This window comes from Indicator indicator, chromosome 27 (assembly GCF_027791375.1).
Source record: "Indicator indicator isolate 239-I01 chromosome 27, UM_Iind_1.1, whole genome shotgun sequence".
In the NCBI taxonomy this organism is placed as follows: Eukaryota; Metazoa; Chordata; class Aves; order Piciformes; family Indicatoridae; genus Indicator; species Indicator indicator.
The window spans coordinates 1,876,422-1,898,488 of record NC_072036.1 but is presented as its reverse complement, the minus strand read 5'-3'; the positions used below and the strand labels follow the sequence as shown (position 1 = coordinate 1,898,488).

Sequence of the window (22,067 nt, the reverse complement as noted above, 5' to 3'; positions counted from 1 at the left end):
TCCACCACCTCCCTGGGCAGCCTGCTCCAATCTCTTGAGATTCTTAGCCCTTGCTCCTCTCCTAGATAAGATGTTTCAGATGAGGTCAAGCCTTTTCTGTCATCCCCTCCTCTCCAAAGAGTTATCCCACCCAGTTCTGTCATGGTTGACAGCCTGAAGCTGTAAAGCATATTCCCGAACCACAGAGGTGTGCTCAGAAGAACCTCATGAAGCTCAAAAAGGTGAAGTGCAAGGTCCTGAATCTAGGTCAGAGCAGTCCTTGGTATCAATCCAGGCTGGAGAATGATGAGATTGAGAGCAGCTCTGCAGAGAGGGACTTGGGGGTGCTGGTGGGGGAGAAGCTGGACAGGAGCCAGCAATGGGCACTGGCAGCACAGAAGGCCAAGGGCAGCCTGGGCTGTATCCAAAGCAGTGTGGCCAGAGATGGAGAGAGGAGATCCTGCCCCTCTGCTCTGCTCTGGGGAGACCTCACCTGCAGGGCTGGGTCCAGCTCTGGAGTCTTCAACACAAGAGAGACCTGGACCTGCTGGAGAGGGTCCAGAGACCACAGAGATGATCAGAGGGCTGGAGCAGCTCTGCTATGGGGACAGGCTGGGAGAGTTGGTGTCAGAGAGCATGAGGACTCCCAAGTAGGTATAGCAGGAATCCCTTTATTGGCATCCAACAAGCAGTTTATATAGGAAAAATCCAGCAGGCTAAACAATTTCCTGATATGTTTGTATCCCTGCTGCTGACTGAGTTCCTTCTTTGATGTGTAGCTGTCCATTGTTACCTTCTTCCCACCCCAGGCTGAGCTGGTTTTGCTTGTAGGTAAATGTCCTCCTGTCTCACACTTCAAGCTGTTTACTGCAGCCAGCTCCTCTTTTCATCAGGTTGTTCTTCTCTTACCAGTGGCCTCTGGTTCTTTCTAGTTCTGAAGCCTTTCATAGATACTTTCTGTTCTCCCACAAGCTGGGGTTGTTCAGCCTGGAGAAGGGAAGGCTCCAGGGTGACCTTACAGCCCTGGTGCTTCTCTGGACACTTCCCAGCCTGTCCACATCTTTTTTGTCCATTAGGGACCAAATCTGCAGGCAGTGCTCCAGGTGTGGTCTGAGCAGAGTGGGACAATGACTTCTTTGTCTCTGCTGGTGATGCCCTTGGTGGTGCCACCCAGCATCCTGCTGGCTTTCTGTGCCTCTGCAGCTCACTGCTCACTCTTGCTGAGCTTGTTGTCCCCCAAGACCCCCAGGTCCCTTTGCACAGAGCTGCTCTCCAGCCAGGTGGATCCCAGTCTGAGCTGCACTCCTGGGTTCTATGTTCCCAGGTGCAAGACCCTGCACTTGTCCCTGCTGAATTTCATAAGGCTCTTGCCAGCCCAATCCTCCAGCCTGTCCAGGTCTTCCTGGAGAGTGACTCTCCCTTTTGTAATGTTGTGGTAGTTTCAGGCTATGCCTAGAAAATTTTCCACAGATCTTGAACAGAAAGTAGTAGAATGTAAATAAATCACCACTGGGTGTTACAATCCCCTTGGAGAGATTAGACATGAGCTGGCTCTGCAGGCTCTCTTGGTCTCTCTTTTCACTGCCTCACTCTGCTGGTGCTGCTGCTGGCTCTCTGCTGACCTTGGCTGCAGTGCTTTGTTTTGGTTAAGTCTAACAAACAATTCTCTGCTCTTTCTCTTGTCCCTTTGTGTCCAAGGGGGCAGAGGGAAGGGGGCAGGGAAGGAGAAGCTATTAGCTCCCCTGGATTTTGGCCAGGGAGGTTCTTGTGCTGTTTATAAATCCCTGTCAATATTGTAAATACTGTGTCTCCTGTACCTGTTCCTTGCATTCCATTGTAGATGGGAGTTGTGCAGGTCAATACAGCTTCATTTGCTGCCAGCTGGGCTGGGTTGGGCTGGGCTGGGCTGGGCTGGCCATTTAATGTTGGGGAGGAATTTTCAACCCATCACAAATGTCAGCCTCCCTAATCTGCAAACTTCCTCAGGGTGCTCTTCATCTCAGGTTCCAGAGCAGTGGATACCCACGGCCATGCCTCTGTCAGCACACATGTGCTGGCTGTGTGTGAGCAAGCTGAGCTCTGCTTTCTGACACCCTGAGGACAATGCACCTGTGTGGTGGGTTGAAATTACCCCCAAAACTCATCTGGAGAAAACTAGAATCACAGAATCATAGAATCAGTCAGGGTTGGAAGGGACCACAAGGCTCAGCCAGTTCCAACCCCCCTGCCATGGCCAGGGACACCTCACACTACAGCAGGCTGGCCAGAGCCTCATCCAGCCTGGCCTTAAACACCTCCAGGGATGGGGCCTCAACCACCTCCCTGGACAACCCATTCCAGGCTCTCCCCACTCTCATGGGGAAGAACTTCTTCCTCATGTCCAGTCTGAATCTCCCCACTTCCAGCTTTATTCCATTCCCCCCAGTCCTATCACTACCTGAGATCCTAAAAAGTCCCTCCCCAGCTTTCTTGGAGCCCCCTTCAGATACTGGAAGGACACAAGAAGGTCACCTCAGAGCCTTCTCCTCTCCAGACTGCACAACCCCAACTCTCTCAGTCTGTCCTCACAGCAGAGCAGCTCCAGCCCTCTGATATTACCCCCAAAATGAATTGCTGAGAGCAGCTCAGTTTGGGCTGGAAGCAAATGAAGCTCTATTTACAAGCAAACTACAATCCAGAGGTATGAAATGCAATGAATATGCACCCAATATACAACAGGTATGTACAATAGGGAGATACCTGCAATTTTTAAACAACACAGAAACTCCTCAGAACCCCCTGGATGGACCCAGGGGGACTGTTCACCCTTCCCCACTCCCTTTCCTTTCTCCTTTCCTCTACCTCACACAGTAGTCCAAGGCCATGGCAGAGAGAGAGAGAAGTTGCAAGCAGAAGTGACAGAAGAAGAAGGCAGAGCAAGAACTGTTTATGCCTCTGCTCTATATCCCATTAGGAAGCCAATGAATTCTCTAGCCCTTAGCAGTATTTTCCTTTTGTATCCAAAGGTCATTTATTTGATTTTCAGTCTTTGCAGTCAGGATCCAGGCTGAAGTTCCCCCTTCCAACTGCAACAAGGTGAGAAAACAACGAGTGGAAACATCAAAGCAGCAATATTGGTAGGTATTGATGGGAAGAAAAATGATTCCAGAAGGGAGTTTCCTCAGTTTTGGTCTGAGAGAGGTGAAATGCAGAACATGGCAGCAGCACCTGCCTGTCACAGAAGCACACATGTGCATGGTCTGAGTTGGAAGGGACCTTCCAGATCACAGAATCACAGAATTAAGCAGGTTGGAAAAGACCTCAGAGATTATCAAATCCAACCTATCACCCAGCACCAGCTAATCAGCTAAACCATGGCACCAAGGGCCTTATCCAGAGTCTCTTTTTAAACACTTCCAGGGATGGTGACTCCACTACCTCCCTGGGCAGCACATCCCAATGGCCAGTGTCTCTTTCTGGGAAGAATTTCTTCCTAACATCAGCTCAAACCTCCCCTGGCACAGCTTGAGACTGTGTCCTCTCCTTCTGTCACTGTTGCCTGGGAGAAGAGCCCAACCCCCACCTGGCTACAACCTCCCTTCAGGTAGTTGTAGACAGCAATGAGGTCTCCCCTGAGCCTCCTCTTCTCCAGGTTAAACTCCTTTGCTCTAGCAGATACCAGCTCTGGCTTCTGCTGGCTTTGCTGACCTTGAATTCATTCTTGGTGTGGTTAAGTACTAAAGAGCAATTCTCATCTCTTTTCTCCTCTCTTCTCTTGCCCCATGTACAGGGGGAAGGCAGCAGGGAGGGGGAAGCTCTTGGTAGCCCCCTGGTCTTTTCCAGGGGGGTTCTTGTGCTGTTTATCCATTGTGTACATGTAAATATTGTATATTTTGTACACAACCTCACAGGGTGACAGGGGTCGGAAGGGACCTCTGGAGATCTTCCAGTCCAACCCCCTGCCAGAGCAGGACCAGAGAATCCAGCACAGGTCACACAGGAACACATCCAGACAGGGCTGGAAAGGCTCCAGAGAAGGAGACTCCACAACCTCTCTGGGCAGCCTGTTCCAGGGCTCTGGGACCCTCCCAGTGCAGAAGTTCCTCCTCATGGTGAGGTGGAACCTCCTGTGCTGGAGTTTCCATCCATTGCCTCTTGTCCTGTCCCAGGTTGCAGCTGAGCAGAGCCTGTCCCCTTCCTCCTGACCCCCAGCCCTCAGCTATTTAAAAACATTCATAATAAACATTTCTTAGCTCTTAGTTCACCTGACCTACATATTCAATGCATTTCCTATTTGGATTGCAGTTTTGCTTGGCAACTGAGCTTCATTTGCTTTCCACCTCAGCTGGTCTGGCAGTTTTGTGTTGGGTGTGTGTGAATTCAACCCACCACAGCACCCTGGGCAGGGACAGTCAGACAGCTCCTCAGCAGGAGATGAGATTTATTTTGGGAATCCCTGAGCCAAAGAGCAGAGCACTGGGCAGCACCACCCAGCACTTGTCTCTTGCAGCAGGACTGAGGGTTGATAGATGACAGAGTCCCTGCCCTCTGCTGCCATCCCTCCTCCAGCCTGCTCACCACAGCAGAGTGAAGACAATGACAGCTAATGAAGTTTTGAGACATTCCACAGTGCACATGTTCTGTTTTGTTCTATTTATTGACAGTGACAGATGCAGTCAGTCACAGGCTGGGTGTGAAGGGCTTGTGTGGGGGTGTAGGCAGCCAGGTGAGGGGGGAGGACTGAGCTAGACTGCAGAGACAAACCAGGCTGTGTCACAGGCATGTTGGATGTGCTGCAAGCAGCACTTTCACTCATTTGGCATCACAGAATCATAGACTCACAGAATGTATTGGGTTGGAAGGGGCCCTTGAAGGTCATCTTGGCCCAGCAGGGAGGAGGGACATCTCCAGGCAGAGCAGGTTGCTCATCAAGGTTGATCTTGAATGTCTCCAGGGATGGAGCTTCAACCACCTCTCTGGGCAGCCTATTCCAGTGTCTCACCACCCTCATTGTGCAGAACTTCCTCCTGATGTCCAACCTAACTCTGCCCTGCTTGACTTTCAAACCATTGTCCCTCATCCCATCACTACAAGCCCTTGTCAAAAGTCCCTGCAAAGCTGCTCGAAGGACTCTCCAGAGCCTTCTCTTCTCCAGGCTGAACAGCCCCAACTCTCCCAGACTGTCCCCACAGCAGAGGTTCTCAAGCCCTGTTATTATTTTTGTGGCCTCATCTGGACCCTCTCCAGCAGGTCCATGTCCTTCCTGAGCTGAGGACTCCAGAGCTGAGCTCAGTACTCCAGGTGGGGCAGAGCAGTGAGGCAGAATCATCACTTCTCCCACTTTGTTGTTCATCCACTTTGTATGTCCAAAGTGTTTGAAAGGCTGAACTGAGACATGGAGTAATTGATGCAAAAGAATTGCAAGGCTGGGGAGGAGTCTGGAGCACAGCCCTGTGAGAAGAGGCTGAGGGAGCTGGGGGTGTTCAGCCTGGAGAAGAGGAGGCTCAGGGGAGACCTCATTGCTCTCTACAACTACCTGAAGGGAGGTTGTAGCCAGGAGGGGGTTGGGCTTTTCTCCCAGGCAACAATGACAGAACAAGAGGACACAGTCTCAAGCTGTGCCAGGGGAAATTTAGGCTGGAGATTAGGAGGAAGTTCTTCACAGGGAGAGAGATTTGCCATTGGGATGTGCTGCCCAGGGAGATGGTGGAGTCACCATCACTGGAGATGTTCAAGAGGAGCCTGGATGAGGCACTTAGTGCCATGGTCTGGTTGATTGACCTTAGAGCTGCCAATAGCTGAAGGGATCCTCCAGGAAGGCTGCAGAGGGACTTTGCATCTGGGTGTCTAGAGACAGACCAAAGGGGAATGGTTTGAAGCTGAGGGAGGGGAGGTTCAGACTGGAGCTGAGGTAAAAGTTCTTCAGTATGAGGGTGGTGAGACTCTGGCAGGGGTTGTCCAGGGTCCCTGGGGCTGCTCAAGGCCAGGCTGGATGAGTTTAGTTGAGAGGTGTCCCTGCCCATGGCAGGAGGTTTGCAGTAGATAATCTCTGAGGTCCCTTCCAACCTGAGCCTCTCTGATTCCCTGCACTAAGGAGGTTAAACCTGTTTTCCAAAACAGCCAAAAGAAGCCAGCTTTGTGATCCAGCCTCAGGCAGTTGCAGTGCATGGGGGAAGAGGGAAGGGTTCCCTGAAGGAGCTTTGTTTCACTCATCCTGTGGCTCCTAAACCTACACACTTTATAAATAACTCCTCTGTGACTGTAGGTCTTGTGTGCACTGCAGACAGTCAGACTGAAGCACTGCAGCACCAAAAGAGGTGAGAAATACTTCTGCAGGACTCTGAAGCAGAGTGCTAATGGCAGAGCCTCATTTGGGTGTCAAAATGCTGATAAAGCCAATGCATACCTCAGGCAGCTACACACACTGCAGGCTGCTTGTATTTAGAGATCCACACTAGCCAAGGACAGGAAAACAGGCTTTGGGCTACAGGCTTCAGCTGTCAAGGACAAGAAGGGTACCAAGGCCTTCCCCTTCCTCCAGGTCACCAGCACCTGCTTTAACAGAGCCAGGAACAAAGGCAGAGGGTAGTGCTGGGACCAGTGCTCTGCCAGTGACATGGACATGGGACTGAGGCAGCCTCAGCAAGACTGTGGATGACACCAAGCTGTGTGGTGTAGTTCACAGCACTGGAGGGAAGGGATCCATCCAGAGAGAGAAGTGAGCCCAAGCCAGCCCCATCAAGTTCAACAAGACTAAGTGCAAAGTCCTGCAGCTGGGTGAGGGCAACCCCAAGCACAAATCCAGGCTGGGTGAGGAATGGCTCAAGAGCATCCTTGGGGAGAAGGCCTTGGGGGTGTCAGTTGGTGACAAACTCCCCAGGAGCCAGCAATGGTCCCTGGCAGCCCAGCAGGCAGCTGTGTGCTGAGCTGCATCCAGAGCAGGGAGAGCAGCAGCACAGGGAGGGGATTCTGCCCCTCTGCTCTGCTCTGCTCAGACCCCACCTGCAGCACTGCCTCCAGCTCTGGGGCCCCCAGCACAAGAAGGACCTGGAGCTGCTGGAGAGGATCCAGAGGAGATGATAAAAGGGCTGGAGGACCTCCCCTGTGGGGACAGCCTGGGAAAGTTGGGGTTGTTCAGCCTGGAGAAGAGAAGGCTCCAGAGAGACTCCAGAGCAGCCTTCCAGTACCTGAAGGAGAGCTGGGGAGGGACTTTTGACAAGGGCTGGGAGTGACAGGATGAGGGACAATGGCTTTGAGCTGGGAGAGGGGTGATTGAGACTGGAGGTGAGGAAGAAATTCCTTAGAATGACACTGGCACAGGTTGCCCAGGGAGGCTTTGTATGTCAGGTTGTGACTCTGTGCAACCTGGGCTGGTGGGAGGTGTCCCTGCCCATAGCAGGGGGTTGTATCTGGATGGTCATTAATGTCCTTTCCAACCCAGACCATTCTGTGATTCTATGCTCTAGCTAGCAGAAACTTTTGAGGCTGTGCCAGCTCAGACACATGGCCATGCCTGAGGATTCCACACGACTGGTGAAGACCCTTCTCTGTGAGAGGACTTTGGGCATGACTGAGTCACTGCCTGACAGAATCTTGCATTCCTGCAGCCCTTGTTTCAAGGAGACATGCAGCTGTTTGTTGGAGCCCCTGTGAGCCTGGAATGTTAGTGCAGGTGTGGGGTTCAGAGGGACAAATCCTCTCCCACTTCTTTTTTTGCACTCCAAATGCCTTCCATCTCTGCCGCTGTGTGGCTGGGTGCTGGTGCACCTTGGAGTGCAGGCTGTAATACAGAATAAGAACAAGTAAAGAGTGATGTGAGCAAAATGAAGGTGATGTATTTCATAACATCTCCTGTGTGTGGAAGGTGTAAGTGCTGTGTAGCTCATTCACTTGCTGGGAAAGCCCTGTGCATGCTGTGTATCCAGGTAGTTCCACCTGGGAGCCCCCATTTGTGCCATGGCCCAGCTGTGCAGGCTCTCTCTAAGACCTGTGTCCCTTTCTAGATCCATAGATTCTTATGGTTTGGGTTGGAAAGCTCCTTAAAGATCAGCCAGTTCCAAGCCCCCTGCCATGGGCAGGGACACCTCCCGCCAGTCCAGCTTGCTCAAGGCTTCATCCAGCCTGGCCTTGAGCACCTCCAGGCAGGAGACATCCACAGCCTCCCTGGGCAACCTGTGCCAGTGTCTCACCACTCTTCACTGTAAAGAATTTCCTCCTAATTTCCAGTCTAAATGTGCCCTCCTCAAGCTTCAGTCCATTCCCTCTCATCCTATCACAACAAGCCCTTGTCAAAAGTCTCTCCCCAGCTTTCTTGTGAGCCCCCTTCAGGTCCTGGAAGACCACTATATGGTTTCCTCAGTGTGATGGTATTAAGACTGTCTTCAATTTTTCCTCTCACAAAGTTCAAGCAGAGAAAGTGAAAGGATGTAAATAAATCACTGCTGGGTGCAATAAAGCAAAAAATGATTATTGTAAACACTTCCATTGGAGAGAGAGAAATGTTTAAGAGTCACTGCTCCTAACCAGGTCAGGCAGTCAGGCAGTCTGTCCTCTCTCAGTCTGCTGCTGCTCCTCTCTCCTGGCTGAGGATAACCTACTGACCTTGACAAGCTAAGTCTAACAGCCTCTCTCTGCTTCTTGGCTTTCTTCCCTTTTGCCTGCTCTGGGAGGGGGAGGAAAAAAGGAGCACGTCCCCCTCTCTTCTGGGGGGGCCAAGGGGGCTTGGTTGTGTTTTTCTGTTGACTGTACCTGTTTGTAAATGTTGTGAGCAGTGTCTGTTTGTACAGAGTCATTGCATTGCATCACAGGTTGTAGTGTTGCCTTAAATACAGCTTCCTTTGCTGCCAGACTGAGCCAGCCTGCTCAGTGTTGGGGTGGGAGGGGGATTTCAGCTCTCACACTGTGACACCCAGAGCCTTCTTTCCTATTGCCTGCGCTGCCTCCTTCCCACCACTGAGCTGCAGAACAAGCTGCCCACTCCCTGCACAACTCATGAACACTTCCCAGGATGAAAAGGTTTCTGTGTCCTTCCCTGAGGAGCACCAGAGAGCAGCTTTGTCAGATATTAGCACCTTTGAGGATCTGCCAAGTGAACCACTTAGAAACTGTCACCAAGCCTTCTGTTTTTTCCTGTCAGGAGGGACTTGGTGAGCTGCTAGTCTCAGTTAACCATTGGTAAGCTGCTAGTTCCAGTTAAGCATTGGCAAGCTGCTAGTTACAGTTAACCATTGGTAAGCTGCTAGTTCCAGTTAGGCATTGGCAAGCTGCTAGTTACAGTTAACCATTGGTAAGCTGCTAGTTCCAGTTAGGCATTGGCAAGCTGCTAGTTACAGTTAACCATTGGTAAGCTGCTAGTCTCAGTTAACCATTGGTAAGCTGCTAGTTCCAGTTAAGCATTGGCAAGCTGCTAGTTACAGTTAACCATTGGTAAGCTGCTAGTTCCAGTTAGGCATTGGCAAGCTGCTAGTTACAGTTAACCATTGGTAAGCTGCTAGTTCCAGCTAGGCATTGGTAAGCTGCTAGTTACAGTTAACCATTGGTAAGCTGCTAGTTCCAGTTAGCCATTGGTAGGCTGCTAGTTCCAGTCAGCCATTGGTAAGCTGCTAGTTCCAGTTAACCATTGGTAAGCTGCTAGTTCCAGTCAGCCATTGGTAAGCTGCTAGTTCCAGTTAACCATTGGTAAGCTGCTAGTTCCAGTTAGGCATTGGCAAGCTGCTAGTTACAGTTAACCATTGGTAAGCTGCTAGTTCCAGTTAGGCATTGGCAAGCTGCTAGTTACAGTTAACCATTGGTAAGCTGCTAGTTCCAGTTAGGCATTGGTAAGCTGCTAGTTACAGTTAACCATTGGTAAGCTGCTAGTTCCAGTTAGCCATTGGTAAGCTGCTAGTTCCAGTTAGGCATTGGCAAGCTGCTAGTTACAGTTAACCATTGGTAAGCTGCTAGTTCCAGTCAGCCATTGGTAAGCTGCTAGTTCCAGTTAACCATTGGTAAGCTGCTAGTTCCAGTTAGGCATTGGCAAGCTGCTAGTTACAGTTAACCATTGGTAAGCTGCTAGTTCCAGTTAGGCATTGGCAAGCTGCTAGTTACAGTTAACCATTGGTAAGCTGCTAGTTCCAGTTAGGCATTGGTAAGCTGCTAGTTACAGTTAACCATTGGTAAGCTGCTAGTTCCAGTTAGCCATTGGTAAGCTGCTAGTTCCAGTTAGGCATTGGCAAGCTGCTAGTTACAGTTAACCATTGGTAAGCTGCTAGTTCCAGTTAGGCATTGGTAAGCTGCTAGTTCCAGTTAACCATTGGTAAACTGCTAGTTCCAGTTAGCCATTGGTAAGCTGCTAGTTCCAGTTAGGCATTGGTAAGCTGCTAGTTCCAGTTAACCATTGGTAAGCTGCTAGTTCCAGTCAGCCATTGGTAAGCTGCTAGTTCCAGTTAACCATTGGTAAGCTGCTAGTTCCAGTTAACCATTGGTAAGCTGCTAGTTCCAGTTAGGCATTGGCAAGCTGCTAGTTACAGTTAACCATTGGTAAGCTGCTAGTTCCAGTTAGGCATTGGTAAGCTGCTAGTTACAGTTAACCATTGGTAAGCTGCTAGTTCCAGTTAGGCATTGGTAAGCTGCTAGTTCCAGTTAACCATTGGTAAACTGCTAGTTCCAGTCAGCCATTGGTAAGCTGCTAGTTCCAGTTAAGCACTGGTAAGCTGCTGGTTACATTTAACCATTGGTAAGCTGCTAGTTACAGTTAACCACTGTTTTTAAGGTCACTCTGACTGCTGTCTTTAGCTCCCTGAACTCTTTTGTGATTCTGAATCCAGAGTGGAACAAACAAAGAACAGAACCTTACACCTGCCCTCCTCAGTGATCAATGGATTGATCAGAGACTCAGAGTATGCTTTGGGTGGGAAGAGACCCTAAAGACCTTCTAGTTCCTTGAGTTTTGCTGTTCTAAACATGCAGTAACTTTCTGCTGTTAATCTCACTCTGTTTTCTTGAATGTTGAGCTCATTAATTAGTGGTGACCTCCTTCATGTTGATAAAGATGTGCAGGGTGGTGTGGGGAGGACAGAGCCAGGCTCTGCTCAGGGATGTCCAAGGACAGGACAAGGGGCACTGGGGGCAAGCTGGAGCAGAGGAGGTGTGTGATGGTTTGAAACTGTCTCTTTAATTTTTCTTTGCAAACTTCAAGCAGAGAAAGCTAAAGAGTGTAAATAAGTCACTATTGGGTGTAAGAAAGCAAAATAATGATTGTTCTAAACACTTCCATTGGACAGATAGAAATGTTTAAGAACTACTACTCAAAACAAAGTGGGGGAGCCTGCAGTCTGCAGTCGGGGCAACTTGCTGGGCTGTCTGGCTGCTGTTTCTTCTTCTCTTCTGGCTGGAGATAACACACTGACCTTGGTGAGCTAAGTTAACAACTTCTCTGCTTTAGCTAACTCTGCTTTCTGCCAGGGGGGTCTGGGGGGGAGGCCCCTGGGAGACAGACCCCTTGGGAAAGGTCCCCTATGTGGGGAAGCAAAAGGAGCTTGGTTGTGCTTGTCTGTTGATTGTATATATTTGTAAATGTTGTGAATTGTGTCTGTTTGTACATATTCATTGCATTTCATCATAAATTGTAGATTTTGCTTGTAAATACAGCTTGCATTTGCTGCAAGACTGAGCTAGCCTGGGTATTGTTGGTGTGGGGGGAATTTCAGCTCACACTGACACAAGGTGCCATGGGAACAGAAGGGAAAACTTTGTCCCTGTGACGGTGCTGGAGCCCTGGAGCAGGCTGCCCAGAGAGGTTGTGGAATCTCCTTCCCCGGCAATGAGGTTGGAGAAAGGCCTGGAGCCCCTGGGCTAGAGGAGGGGCTGAGGGAGCTGGGGGTGTTGAGGCTGGAGAAGAGGAGGCTGAGGGAGACCTCATTGCTCTCTACAGCTCCCTGAAGGGAGGTTGGAGTGAGGAGGGAGCAGCCTCTGCTCCTTGGGGGCAAGAGACAAGAGCAGAGGAAATGGTTCCAAGCTGCAACAGGGGAGGCTCAGGCTGGATCTCAGGAAATATTTCTGCACTAGAAGGGCTCTCAGACTGGATGACCTTTGGGGGTCCCTTCCAACCCAACCCATTCTATGATTCTATGATTTTCTTCTACAGCTCAATGACTGTTGAATGCCTTGTGCACCGTTGCCAGTGACAGCAGGGAGGGTCTCATCTGCATGGCCATTTAACCACCTTAAAACTCAGTCAGATTTATTTCCATTTCATCCTTTCCAGTTGCCAAATCCCTTATACAGCTGCAACAGAGAGAAGAATCTAGCACTGGCTGGTCCCAGTGACTGCCTGCATCTATTAACAGCCTTACAACTGCCCTGGATTTGACCTCCTTTTGTGCTGTAAATACCTAAAGCATTGTCTGGGAAATGTTACCATTGCTGGTTTTGTTGTTGTTTTGGTTTTGAAGAGTTGATTGAAGAATCGAAGTGTTCAGGTGTTTTCCCACACTGAGCACAGAGAACCCTTCACTGGATACCCTTCTGATGATGCTGTGAGAATTAGAATCATTCATGAAGACAAATACCAGCCTCAGCTGTTCCCCATGGCTCAGTGCTGGACCCAGTTCTGTTTAACATCTTTATCAATGATCTGATGGTGATGAGGTGATGGAGGCACCCTCAGGCAGTGTGCAGAGAACACCACGCTGGTGTTGCGGCTGTGTTGTGTGGTGGCTTTAAGGCTATACCTTAAATTTCTTCTCACAGAGTTTGAGCAGAAAGAATGTTGTGATGGATTTAAAACTGTCTTTTTAATTTTTCTTCACAAAGCTTGAGCAGAGAATGTGAAAGGATGTAAATAAATCACTGTTGAGTGCAAGAAAGCAAAATAATGATTATTCTAAGCACTTCCATTGGAGAGAGAGAAATGCTTAAGACTCACCACTCCAAACCAGGTCAGGCAGTCGGGCAGTCTGGCAGTCCTGCTTCTCTCAATCTGCTGCTGCTTCTTATCTGCCTGAGGATAACATACTGACCTTGACAAGCTAAGTCTCTGCTTCTTGGCTTTCTTCCCTTTTGCCTGCTCTGGGAAGGGAGGGAAAATAAGCATGGCCCCCCTCTCTTCTGGGGGGGCCAAGGGGGCTTGGTTGTGTTTTTCTGTTGACTGTACCTGTTTGTAAATGTTGTGAGCAGTGTCTGTTTGTACAGAGTCATTGCATTGCATCACAGGTTGTAGTGTTGCCTTAAATACAGCTTCCTTTGCTGCCAGACTGAGCCAGCCTGCTCAGTGTTGGGGTGAGAGGGGGATTTCAGCTCTCACATTCTTACGATTCATATTTTCACACCCAATGTGGGGCTTGAACCCACAACCCTGGGATTAAGAGTCCCATGCTCTATCGACTGAGCTAGCCTGGTCATGGTCAGTATGGGAGGTGGATTTCAGCTCTCACACTGTTATAAATGTGAATAACTCACAACTGGGTGTAAGAAAGCAAAATAATGATTATTCTAAACACCTCCATTGGAGAGAGAGAAATGTTCAAGAGGCAGCACTCAGAACAAGGTACAGGCAGTCTCTCAGTCTGTCTGTCTGGTGTTTCTCTGCTGGGCAGTTCTGTGTCTCTCCTCTGGCTTTGGGAGATAACACACACCCTCATACTGACCTTGAAAAGCTAAGTTTCTAACAACCTCGCTGCTTCTTGGCTTTCTTCCCCTTTGCCTGCTAGCTCTGGGAAGGGGAGAGGGGAAGAAGCAGAGCCTCTCTGGAGCCAGGGGGCTTGGTTGTGTTTTGTTGTTGATTGCACCTATTTGTAAATGTTGTGAGTAGTGTCTGTTTATACATAGTCATTGCATTTCAACACAGACTGTAGTGTTGCCTGTAAACCCAGCTTCATTTGCTTCTGAGCTTCATTTGCTTCTGAACTGAGTGAGTCTGGAGTTGTAAATGTGGAAAGGGAATTTCAGCCCACCACACTCCAACATGTTGATTTGCTGGAGGGCAGTGAGGCTCTGCAGAGAGATCTGGCCAGGCTGGCTGGATGGGCTGAGGCCAGCCCAGCAATATGAGATTTAACAAGGCCAAGAGTCAAGTGGTGCGCTTGGGCCACAACAACCCCATGAATGCTCCAGGCTTGGGGCAGAGAGGCTGGAAACTGTCTGGTGGAGAAGGACCTGGCTGGAGATGAGCCAGTGTGTGACCAGATGGCCAAGAAGGTCACCACCATCCTGGCCTGGATCAGCAATGTTGTGGCCATCAGGTCTAGGGATAGGATTGTCTCCTTGGGCACTGCTGAGGCCACACCTCAAGTACTGCATTCAGTTTTGGGCTCTTCACTGCAAGAAGGACATCGAGGAGCTGGAGCAGTTCCAGAGAAGGGCACAAAGCTGGGGAAGGGCTTTGAACACAAGTCCTGTGAGGAACACCTGAGGGAACTGGGGGTGTTTAGTCTTCAGAAGAGGAGGTTGAGAGGAGACCTCATCACCCTCTACAAATCCCTGAAAGGAGGTTGGAGCCAGCTGGGGGTTGGGCTCTTCTCACACTCAGCAAGTGACAGGACAAGAAGGAACAGTCTCAAGCTGTGTCAGGGGAGGCTCAGGTTGGAGATTAGGAACAATCTCTTCCCAGCAAGGGTTCTCAGGCACTGTCCCAGGCTGCCCAGGGAGGTGCTGCAGTCCCCATCCCTGGAGGGGTTTCAAAGCTGCATGGATGTGGTGCTGAGGGACATGGGGCAGTGGCAGTGGCTCAGCAGCAGGGCTGGGGCTGTGAGCTCTGGGGGAGTGCTTGGACTTGGTGATCTCAAAGGTCTCTTCCAACCTCAACAGTTCTGTGGTTCTGTGATCCACGCTCAGGCTTTCTCCTTGCCACCCTAATGCTGCCAGAAGAGTGCTGTGCTCCTTTCCCAGCTCCTTTATGGTGCAAGTGAGTGAAATCCCTTTGGAGAAGCATTTCAAAGCACTTGTTTGTAGTGACCCTTGGATGTTAGAAAGAAATTCTGCATCATGAGGGTGGTGGAACACAGGAACAGGTTGCCCAGGAAGGTGACTGTGGCTTCTTACCTGAAGATATCCAAGGTGAAGCTCAACAGGGCTCTGGGGAACCTGATCTGGAGGAGGATGTCCCTGCTGACTGCAGGGGGGTTGGACTGGATGAGCTTTGCAGGTCCCTTCCAAGCCAAATCATTCTATGATTCCATGATTGTTCATCCACACAGTATGATTGTTTTAAACAGCCTCAGAACTGCCACCACTTCCTGCATTTCCATGTGCCAGTGGAGGTGTTGCTGTAGAGCTGCAAAGGGCTAAAGGTGCAGATGATTGCTGTCCAGGGCTTAAGGTGCAGATTGCTGTCCAGGGCTGTGGTTCCCTTTTTTCCCTCTTTGAAATGTTGGTGTCTGCCTGCCTGCTTCAGCAGGATCATATAATCACAGCTCACAGGATGTTAGGGGTTGTAAGGGACCTCTGGAGATCTTCCAGTCCAACCCCCTGCCAGAGCAGGACCAGAGAATCCAGCACAGGGCACACAGGAACACATCCAGACAGGGCTGGAAAGGCTCCAGAGAAGGAGACTCCACAACCTCTCTGGGCAGCCTGCTCCAGTGCTCTGTGAGCCTCAGAGTGAAGAAGTTCCTCCTCATGCTGAGGTGGAATCTCCTGTTTATATCCTATTCTAGGATGCTGCTCTGCTTACAGGATGAGGCAGTGGCCTTTCCATCTCGATGTATCCAGTGCTGGCTTGATAAGGCAAATCTCTTTCTGCTTTGCATTCAGTTTTGTCTTTTAAGTTTTGGGAGCCTTCTTTTTTTTCTTTTCTTTTTTTTTTTTTTTTTCTTTTTCACCCTGCTCTTTGCAAGGCAGTAAGAAGTGTGACAGGAAGGTGTGATTTTTCATTTACACCAGAGTTCTCAACAAATAATGACTTTTCACACCCTGTTATTGCTGCTTAGCCTGGGGGAGGAGTTGTATGGCTACTGTTGTCATATCAAATTAAATCCACTGGTGTCACTCAGAAAGAAGTTCTTCAACTTAACCCTTTTAAGTTGTTGAAGCACAGAGTGGCTTGAGTTGAGATCACCTAGCTCCAGTCTCTGCTGGCTCAAGAGTGTGAGATGGAGCACAGCTGGTTTGGGGGATCTCTGCTGCTGAAGGGTGAAGTTGGAAATGTTTCTATGGAAGGATGGTGACCATTTGGGTTTTGTGGTGCAGTGGTCCTGTTGTGGTTCATGTGGTGAATCCTCATCTTAGCCTGGAGTTCACTGCAGGCTGAGAAGAGGAGGCTGAAAGGAGACCTCATTGCTCTCTACAGCTCACTGAAAGGTGGTTGTAGAAAGGAGAATGATCTCTTCTTCCAAGTAATAAGTGATAGGACAAGAGGAAATGGCTTCAAATTTCATCAGGGGAGGTTCAGGTTGGATATTAGAAAAAAAGAAAACAGCACCAAAATGGTCATCAGGCACTGGCCCAGGCTGCCCAGGGAGGTGGTGGAATCCCCATCCCTGGAGGTGTTTAACAGACATTTGGATGAGGAGCTCAGGGACATGGTCTGGGAGCTGTGTGCAGGGAGCTGTTAGGTCATGGCTGGACTTGATGATCCCAAGAGCTTTTCCATCCAGGTGACTCTGTGATCCCGTGATGTATTTTAAGAAAGGGAAGGCAAGGCCAAGCATACCAGAGGTGTGGTCACCTGGAAAACAGGCTGGGATCGTTTCCTCTGCTGCTCTCTGTGGATTGCCAGCTCAGCCATGGAGCACTTGGTTCTCCTTTATCAAGGAGAGCTGAAAAACATTAGTGAGAAAATCACCCTCAGAGAGAGTTTGCTGCTGTGGATGTGTAGGCAGAGCAGGACAAGCTTTGCCTTTGTAAGTCATCTTCTCCTGAGGAGACCCAAGCCAATCCCTCAGGAAGAGGGAGAGAAAAGTGCTGCTGGAGCTGCTCCTTCCCAGGGCAGCCACCACGTTGTCCTAGGGAGGGCTGGAGCCTGAAGGGTTGGACAAGCAATGAACAAGGGGACTGATTCCTTTTCCCCCCTTCCGGGGGCTTTATTGCCCCTAATTGTTGGTACTTGAGGGTTAGTGTTTGCTGGAGAGCCTGCTCGGTGCTGCAGGGGGGGTTAAGGGGCTTAATTTACTCTCAACATCTCTGTGCCAAAGCCTGGTCTGGTGCTGCTTGGGTTTTTTTTTCCTCTCTGTAAGACGTCAGCCGTTTCCTGACGAGCTGCTGGTGGTGAATTTCACACCTTTTTGCTTCTCTGTGTGGAAACCTGGGTGTTAATGGTACTGGAGCAGGTCCTTTTTTATAAGCCATGAGGCTGTCTCCTAGAGCAGAGGGAAAGCAGGAGAGGGAGAGGAGGTGAAGGAAGTGATCCAGGGGAGCTGCTGCTTTCAACAGTCATCAGCTGGATTATTCTGCACTCTTTTTGTTCAGGGCATGTACATTTATTTCCTAAGTGCATTTTTTTTCCCCCTATGAAACATTAGAATTCAGCACAAAAATAATCCTCTCTTTTAATTTCACAGCAACATCTAAAGCATTGAAGCAGCTGAAGATGGAAAACTGGACAGTAGATCAAGTCTGCAACTGGTTGAGACAGAGGAATTTAGGAGAACTTGTTCCCAAGTTCCGTGGTAAGCATTCCTGTTGTTTGGGGTGGCGTGTGTGTGTTTAGTATTTCTTTCTCTGCCTTTACCTGGCACAGCCTACCTTGTCTGGGGCTTGTGTAGGTAGGCTAAATTCAGACTTTATAGATAGTGATGAGGGTAAGAGCTGGCAGAGATCAGCTCAAAGGAGTGTGGAGGTTTATTGTGTCTCTGAGAAGTGCTGGGGGATGATACGAAACCTGAATCTGAATGGAGGCACCTTGGAGCTGAGCTGGCACTTTAACAGTCTGGGCAGGGCCTGCTTTATGTTGGATAAACCTAAGAAATTCTTCTTCACTGGGAGGGTCCCAGAGCCCTGGAGCAGGCTGCCCAGAGAGGTTGTGGAGTCTCCGTCTCTGGAGCCTTTCCAGCCCTGTCTGGATGTGTTCCTGTGTGACCTGGATTCTCTGGTCCTGCTCTGGCAGGGGGCTTGGACTGGAAGATCTCCAGAGGTCCCTTCCAACCCCTAACATCCTGTGATAATGTCACTGCAGTGTGTAAATGCTTTGTAGAGTGTTTGTATCCTCATAGTTAAAGGAGTGCACGAGAAGCTGTTATGTGAACAGGCAGTTTGTTGTCTGCTCCCTGGTATCAGGTGATAGGAGGAGAGGAAATGGCCTGAAATTGTGCCAGGGGAGGGTTAGGTTGGAGATCAGGGAAAATTTCTTTGCTGCAAGAGTGGTCAGGGATTGGCAGAGGCTGCCCAGGGAGGTGGTGGAGTCCCCATCCCTGGAAGTGTTCAAGAAAGATGTGGCCATGGCACTTGGGGCCATGTTTTGGGGGCCATGGTGGTTGATGTTTGGACTGGAAGATCTTAGAGCTCTTTTCCAAAGGAAACAATTCTGTGATTCTTAAAATGTTTGCTTTCATAGAATCAGAGAATCACAGAATTATCAGGGTTAGAAGGGACCTCAAAGATCATCCAGTCCCAACCCCCCTGCCATGCCTCACACTACAGCAGGTTGCTCACAGCCACATCCAGCCTGGCTGCAAAAACCTCCAGGGATGAGGCTTCCACCACCTCCCTGGGCAACCTGTGCCAGTCTCTCACCACCCTCATGGGGAAGAATTTCTTCCTGACATCCAATTTAGCAGAGTGGAGCAGAGGGGGAGAATCCCCTCCCTGGTTCTGCTGGCTATGTTTTCCTTCATGAACAAAGTCCCAGCCTGCTGAGGCCTGACTGAAAGCATCAAAGCAGTCAGCTCACTGCTTTTGTGTGTCTCATACTTGGCTTTTTGTCATGGGAAATGTCTGGCCAGTGCCCAGCACTCCTGGCAGTGCTTGGGGAAGGACAGTAGCTAAACCATCATCGTTTTAGCAGTTGAAAAACCATCAGCAGGAGAAATCATCCTTCTCCTCCTCCTCTGCTCAGCCCTGGTGAGACCACATCTGGAGGACTGTGTCCAGTTCTGGGCTTCTCAGTTCAAGAGGGGCAGAGAACTGCTTAAGAGAGTTCAACAGAGGCTACGAGGATGGTTAAGGGACTGGAGGTCCTCTCTTATGAGAATGGGCTGAGAGCCCTGAGGCTGTTTATCCTGGAGAAGAAGGCTGAGAGGGAACCTTATCAATGTCTACAAATATCTGAAGGGTATCTGTCAGGAGGCTGGAGCCAGGCTCTTTCCAGGGATACACAGCGGTAGGGTGAGGGGCAATGGATATAAACTCAGTCACAGGAAGTTCCACCTCAACATGAGGAGAAAATTCTTTGGTGTGAGGGTGCTGGAGGCCTGGAGCAGGCTGCCCAGAGAGGTTGTGGAGTTTCCTTCTCTGGAGACTTTCAAGACTCTGCCGGCTGTGTTCCTGTGTGACCTGCCCTGGGTGCTCCTGCTCTGGCAGGGGGGTGGTCTGGATGATCTCTGGAGGTCCCTTTCAACCCTGACCATTCTGTGACTGTGACTCTTGCCTCTGAGCTGCCCCCACCCACAGCTGATCAGTCACACAGAGTGTTGCTGTAACTGTAAAGCTGTTGTAGAGTCACTCTGCAATCCCCTTCCACCTGCAGAAGAAGAAGTGAGTGGAGCAGCTCTCCTGGCTCTCAACGACCGCATGGTGCAGCAGCTGGTGAAGAAGATTGGGCACCAGGCAGTGCTGATGGACCTGATCAATAAATACCAGCAACACAAAAGTGGGCCAGGAGCCTGCACCTGCTGCTGTGAAACAGCTTCTCCAAAGCTTCCAGAAGTCCTCAGTGGGTGAGTCTGTCCATGGCCCAGAAAACACCAATCTGGGGAGAGCTGGGTTCTTTGCATTCTAAAGTGTCATTTACTGTCTCTTCAGAGGTCACCTGGGACTGGTTCTTAACTTTGAGTATCTTCAACTGCATGGGAAATGCAGAATGAGGTCATGGCCTTGCGCTTTTTGAGAGCCTGCACAATGCTATTAATGAATTGAAACTGCTCTGCTTTCACAGGCTCCCAGGATGTCAGGGGTTGGAAGGGACCTCTGGAGATCTGCCAGTCCAACCCCCTGCCAGAGCAGGACCAGAGAATCCAGCACAGGGCACACAGGAACACATCCAGACAGGGCTGGAAAGGCTCCAGAGAAGGAGACTCCACAACCTCTCTGGGCAGCCTGCTCCAGGGCTCTGGGACCCTCCCAGTGCAGAAGTTCCTCCTCATGTTGAGGTGGAACCTCCTGTGCTGGAGTCTCCGTCCATTGCCCCTTGTCCTGTCACAGGGTGCAAGTGAGCAGAGCCTGTCCCTGTCCCTTCCTTCCTGACACCCAACCCTCAGATAATTATGGACATTGATTAGAATGAAGTGTGTGGGAGAGTCTTTTGGAGTGATGCAAGAAAATTATTTCCTTTGTAATACAGAGGAACAGAATATGTGACAATCCCAATGTTGCTACAGTCACCATCTCTGGAGGTGCTTAAAAGGCTTTTGGATGAGGAGCCTGGGGACATGGTCTGTGGGTGGTGTAGAGGGAGATGGTAGGGTAGGTCATGGTCCAGAGGGAGCTGGACAGGCTGCAGAGCTGGGCACAAGTCAACCTCATGAGGTGCAACAAGACCAAATGCAAGGTCCTGCAGCTGGGTTGGGGCAATCCCAGGCACTGATGCAGGCTGGGCAGGGGCTGGCTGGAGAGCAGCCCTGAGGAAAAGGCCTTGGGGGTGCTGGGGGAGGAGAAGCTCAACAGGAGCCAGCAGTGAGCACTTGCAGCCCAGAGAGCCAAGCAGAGCCTGGGCTGCATCAGGAGAAGTGTGGCCAGCAGGGCCAGGGAGGGGATTCTCCCCCTCTGCTCCACTCTGCTCAGACCACACCTGGAGCTCTGGGTCCAGTTCTGGAGCCTCTGTTCCAGGAAGGATCTGGAGGTGCTGGAAGGTGTCCAGAGAAGGGCCATGAGGATGAGCAGAGGGCTGGAGCTGCTCTGCTCTGGAGACAGCCTGAGAGAGTTGGGGTTGTGCAGTCTGGAGAAGAGAAGGCTCTGAGGAGACCTTCTTGTGGCCTTCCAGTATCTGAAGGGGGCTCCAAGAAAGCTGGGGAGGGACTTTTGAGGGTGTCAGGGAGTGATAGGACTTGGGGGAATGGAACAAAACTAGAAATGGGGAGATTCAGATTGGATGTCAGGAAGAAGTTCTTCCCCAGGAGGGTGGTGAGAGACTGGCACAGGTTGCCCTGGGAGGTGGTGGAAGCCTCATCCCTGGAGGTTTTTGCAGCCAGGCTGGATGTGGCTGTGAGCAACCTGCTCTAGTGTGAGGTGTCCCTGCCCATGGCAGGGGGTTGGGACTGGCCAAGCCTTGAGGTCCCTTCCAACCCTGGCAATTCTGTGATTCTCTTAGAGTTGGACTTTTCCAGCCAGGTGATTCTGTGACTCTCTTCCTTTACTTGTTGCTCAGTGCTGCCAGGCTGAGCTGCACACTTGGTGACATGAGCAAAGGCACTGCACTGAGGTTCACCATTAGCAGTATCCATAGCTGAATGTGTGGCCCCACAGCTGCAGGGGACTACTGTGAGAACAAAGTCTGCATGTTGATAGCTCAGCTCCTGTTGTGCTTGAGCTCAGGTGAAAACCAATCCCCTTTCCTATTGCACTCAATTATTTCTCAGTCAGGCTAGTTCCTGAGCTGCCTCACACTGCAAGGGCCAGGGCCAGGGTGGAAAAGGCATTGCTTGGCCACAGGGCAGGGCAGAAATCAACCCCAGAGTTACCTCTTTCTGGCTCAGCTGTGAAGCTTCAGGAAGCGTCTTCAGTATTTCCCTGTTGTCTTGCCCTGGTGAACCTCATGAAGTTCAGTAAGGTGAAGTGCAAAGTCCTGCACCTGGGTTGAGACAATTCCCATTATCAATCCAGGCTGGGGATGAGGAGATTGAGAGCAGCTCTGCAGAGAAGGACTTGGGGGTGCTGGTGGGGGAGAAGCTGGACAGGAGCCAGCAATGGGCACTGGCAGCACAGAAGGCCAAGGGCAGCCTGGGCTGCATCCAAAGCAGTGTGGCCAGAGATGGAGAGAGGAGATCCTGCCCCTCTGCTCTGCTCTGGGGAGACCTCACCTGCAGGGCTGGGTCCAACACAAG

The 22,067-nt window shown here is 50.5% G+C and overlaps 1 protein-coding gene and 1 non-coding gene across 2 annotated transcripts in view; one reads left to right on the top strand and one right to left on the bottom strand.

The window, feature by feature from the left end:
- Window positions 1–13,262: 13,262 nt before the first annotated feature.
- On the bottom strand, window positions 13,263–13,335 carry TRNAK-CUU (transfer RNA lysine (anticodon CUU)). Its single transcript has one exon. It is a non-coding gene; the product is annotated as a tRNA-Lys (tRNA).
- Window positions 13,336–17,449: 4,114 nt separating this feature from the next.
- Window positions 17,450–22,067, top strand: part of SAMD3 (sterile alpha motif domain containing 3) — a 39,951-nt gene continuing 35,333 nt past the window's right edge. Inside the window, exons 1-2 of the mRNA XM_054393016.1 lie at window positions 17,450–17,540; window positions 19,556–19,745. Of these exons, the coding sequence (XP_054248991.1) occupies window positions 17,462–17,540; window positions 19,556–19,745 (269 nt within the window). The 5' untranslated portion in view covers window positions 17,450–17,461. The remainder of the gene's footprint in view (window positions 17,541–19,555; window positions 19,746–22,067) is intronic.